At 46.4% G+C, this 3,602-nt stretch overlaps 1 protein-coding gene across 1 annotated transcript; it reads left to right on the plus strand.

Annotated features, from left to right (window-relative positions):
- Positions 1–574: 574 nt before the first annotated feature.
- On the plus strand, positions 575–1,633 carry LOC146821026 (taste receptor type 2 member 40-like). The gene has a single exon (XM_085609789.1). It carries the CDS (start codon positions 575–577, stop codon positions 1,631–1,633), a length of 1,059 nt encoding a protein of 352 aa, XP_085465915.1.
- Positions 1,634–3,602: the final 1,969 nt, after the last annotated feature.

Consider the following 3,602-nt stretch of genomic DNA (forward strand, 5'->3'; position numbering starts at 1 on the left):
TTTTTCTGCACTTTGCATAGTCTAATTACATCCATTGCTTCAGATAAGCTTTTGGATTTAAAACAAGCCGATATTTACCGGAGGCCACTGGACTCGCATTCAGGGAGAAACCCGCATGAAGAGAGGAGATCCGATCTCAATCAGTGCCAATTTGAACTGGTGGTTGCCGGTGGTGACCACCGGCATTCATTTTTGGGGTCTTCCCCATCAGACATTTCCCGAGAGCAAGGAGAGGGAAAACCACACAAACGGGAAAGGAAGAGAAAGAGAAAGACGGAAAGAACGTCACCTAGGGAAAAAGCAAGAATCTGCAAGAGTTAGATAAAGAATCGTGGATTGTTTGGTGGGGGATTAAAGAGGCCTGAGGTGGATTCAAGACAACGCAGCAGCCTTTGTATTCTGTGCACTGACATTTAATAGCGGGGTCGGCCTTCTGAACAGTGCTTCGGACATCAGCACTCTTTATTTTACAAATCAAGCACTGACCTCAACCAGATACTCATGAGAGTATACCGGCTGTTGGAGGACTGCTGAGAATCCACAAGGAAAAGAGCAGTTGTATGTGAAGTTGGAAATGGTGCAGACAGAGACAGTGGTAACTTTGCTGCTGAATGGGGTGGCTTTCTCTGTTGGATTGGTGGGAAATCTTCACATTGTGGTGGTGTACCTCCTTGACTGGTGCAAGAAGAAGAGCATGGCTTCTTCTGATAAGATTGTTTGTTTTGTCGGGTTGTTAAACATCACTCTGTCTTGTGTCCTGACCACAGATAATGTATTTTATTACACCTGGAGGGGATTCTACTCACACCATTCTAGCCTCGTCGCTTTCTTCATCGTTCAAATGTTCCTCTACCTTTGCAGTCTCTGGCTCACTGCCTGGCTCTGTGTCTTCTACTGTGTGAAGGTGGTCAACAATGCCAACCCTGTCTGCCTCCGACTGAAGCTGAGCATCTCCTACATGGTACCTTGGCTCCTGGTATTTTCAGTGGGGGCGTCCATACTTACCAGCATTCCAGTCGGTGTGAGCCTTCAGAAAGGACCACTGGACGTGATTAACTGCTCCACAAGCAATGGATCTTGGAGCCTCCGTGGAACTGTTTTCAGTAATGGTTCTAAGAGAACCACTGAATCTGGGAGCTTTGTTGAATCAAGAGGCTGCAATGAAACTGAAATCAAGAGTACCAATGTCATTGGGAGCTCCATTTATAGGTTCAATGACATGGGCCCATTGGTTGTGTCTATTCTGGAATGTTCATTACCATTTGCTATGGTTTTGGTTTCATGTATTCTGCTCATTTGGTCACTTTTCAGCCATGCCAAGAAGATGGAGAAGAGCCCAACTGTATTTCAGAACCACCGCATGGATACTCACATTGGTGCTGCCCGGACCATGATAAGCCTGCTCATTCTCTATGCCTCCTTTTACCTGTCTTCTATGGCTATTCTTTCAGGAATGGTCCCGCCTTCTGGAGTTTGCAATGTGTTGTGTTATCTTACTGCAGTGATATACCCAGCAGCTCACTCACTTATTCTGATAATGGGAAGTTCCAGGCTCAAGCATGCGTACCAGAGGGCCCTAGAACAGGTGAGGTGCCAAACATATAAAGACAACACTCATAGCATTACAGAGTAAAGTTCATTCTCTTTCCAGTTTTTCAAAGCTGTTCCGCTTAGAAGAGGGTCAGTTCCTCTTGAGTATTCCACAAGAGTGACTCGCAGAGTAGCTACAGCAAGAGTCACGTACTGCTTCCAGGGTGCATAGTCCTAAGGAGAAGGCATATGTCTCTTGATACTGTCAGATAAAACCTCTAGTAGATTGTTTCTCAAACTGTGGGTTTTGAACCATCGATGGGTCGTGAGCCGATGTTTGGTGGGTTGTGAAAGTTCACGCAATAAATAAAGATGACTTTAAATTCTGTAATTATCTTGTTAATGCTCTAGCGCTTCAAATACTAGTACCAAAGCGGCCACCAGCTTACTGTCACACGCACAAGCGCGCGCGCTGCTGCCCGCGCCTCCCTAGCGTGCTTTAGCGTGTCATCGCGATCACTTTCGCTTTCAGAGTGATCGCGATCACTTTCGCTTTTACGACTGCGCGGCGTTACTTTTACTGCCGCGCTGCCAATGCTTGTTAATATATGCAGTGCATTCCTCTCGAAAGAGCCCTGTCAGTGGAGGATTCCACGAGTGAGAACATTCAAAGTTCAAACATATTCTTTTTCTTGGAAGTAAATCCAGTCTAAGAACTTGGTTCTGTGTTCTTAAGAAATAGAGGCATCGGCTTTTCAAATAGTGCGATAATAGGATATAGAGATAAAGCAAAGCAGACTTTAATTATTGTTTACTAGACTCTTGTATTTTGTAAAATAATCTTGCTGTGGCTTGTCTGTTTTAATTTTAACATGTGTCCCAATTGTCCGACCACCAACAGTCCATAAATCACTCAAGCCAATTAATTGAGAAGGTTTTTGAGTCTGAGAATGTTTCGGTCGAGCAGTGTGGTGGTATTTTTTTTTTTCCGTGATCAAAAACATATTTTTCTGTCAGTGCGCATGCAGGGTAAAAGCAACAGAATGGCTGTTTTCCCTTGCACTTTTTCTTTGTTCGGGAAGCCAAGTTAAATAAATATGTTTTTTAGGTCTCGCCTGAGCCAGCGCTTTAGCGCTGCTCTCGCGAGAGCTTTTGTAAAAGGGGGATTTGGAAGTGCAAACCAGTGCTTTCAGGCCGCCAACTACAGTGCATGTGCACCGGGCGCGCGCACCATTTGGCAGCCTGCGTGATCATTTCGCGGCCGCTTTGATGTTCTCAGTGAGCAGCGCGGCCACTGAGAACATCAAAGCGGCCGCGAAAGTGCACACCATCTGCTCTGCTCGCATCTCCCTCGTCCCTTTTCATCACTACTCATGAGAATAAACAAACAAAATTCACACCATTTGTGCAGCTCACTTTGAAGCTGCAGCCCGCTTAGAGGTGCCTCAAGGCCAACAAACTATTAGTTGTTTTTGCTTTGAATGCTTGTACTTATGGTTCTGACATTCTAATAGTCTACACACGAATACATGTCCCAGAAAGCAAATCAAAAACATTGGTTAGATGAGTTACATACACAGCGTCTTTTTGTCCATCCTAAACTCTCCCCTCCTCACATTCCTAGTTCTCCCTCACTCAATGCCCGTCCATTTTAATGACGTGTCAATTCACCTGAGCCTTTCCTTGTCTCGACCCTCTTCTCTCCCAGCCCTCGCCACTCCCTTAGTGATACGGACGTACATGGGGAGGACTGCACTTGCGTGTGGACACAGCGCTGTCTCAATAAGCAGATTACGAAACCTCCACTGGCGAAGCGCAGCTCTAAACCCCGGTGATCTGATTGTTTTTGTAGTCTGAAAGCGCCGCCTGCAAGGGCAGTGCAGGCCCCGACTCGCCCAAACACGGGACGACGCACGGCGAGAGACCCCGACCTGGCTGCTGACATCACACCAGAGCCGCGCCCCTCTTGGGAAAGACTGGTCGCTGAGAAAGAGGTTGTGTCCGATCCCTGACAATAACAACACATATATCCGAAGAACCCCCTAGCATTACAAGGATCTGCTGTTGGTTAT

The sequence above is a fragment of the Triturus cristatus genome, chromosome 6, assembly GCF_964204655.1.
Source record: "Triturus cristatus chromosome 6, aTriCri1.1, whole genome shotgun sequence".
Classification (NCBI taxonomy): Eukaryota; Metazoa; Chordata; class Amphibia; order Caudata; family Salamandridae; genus Triturus; species Triturus cristatus.

Excerpts from the sequence above, each read along its gene's own strand:
- LOC146821026 (XM_085609789.1), top strand. The coding sequence starts at position 575 with ATGGTGCAGACAGAGACAGTGGTAACTTTGCTGCTGAATGGGGTGGCT.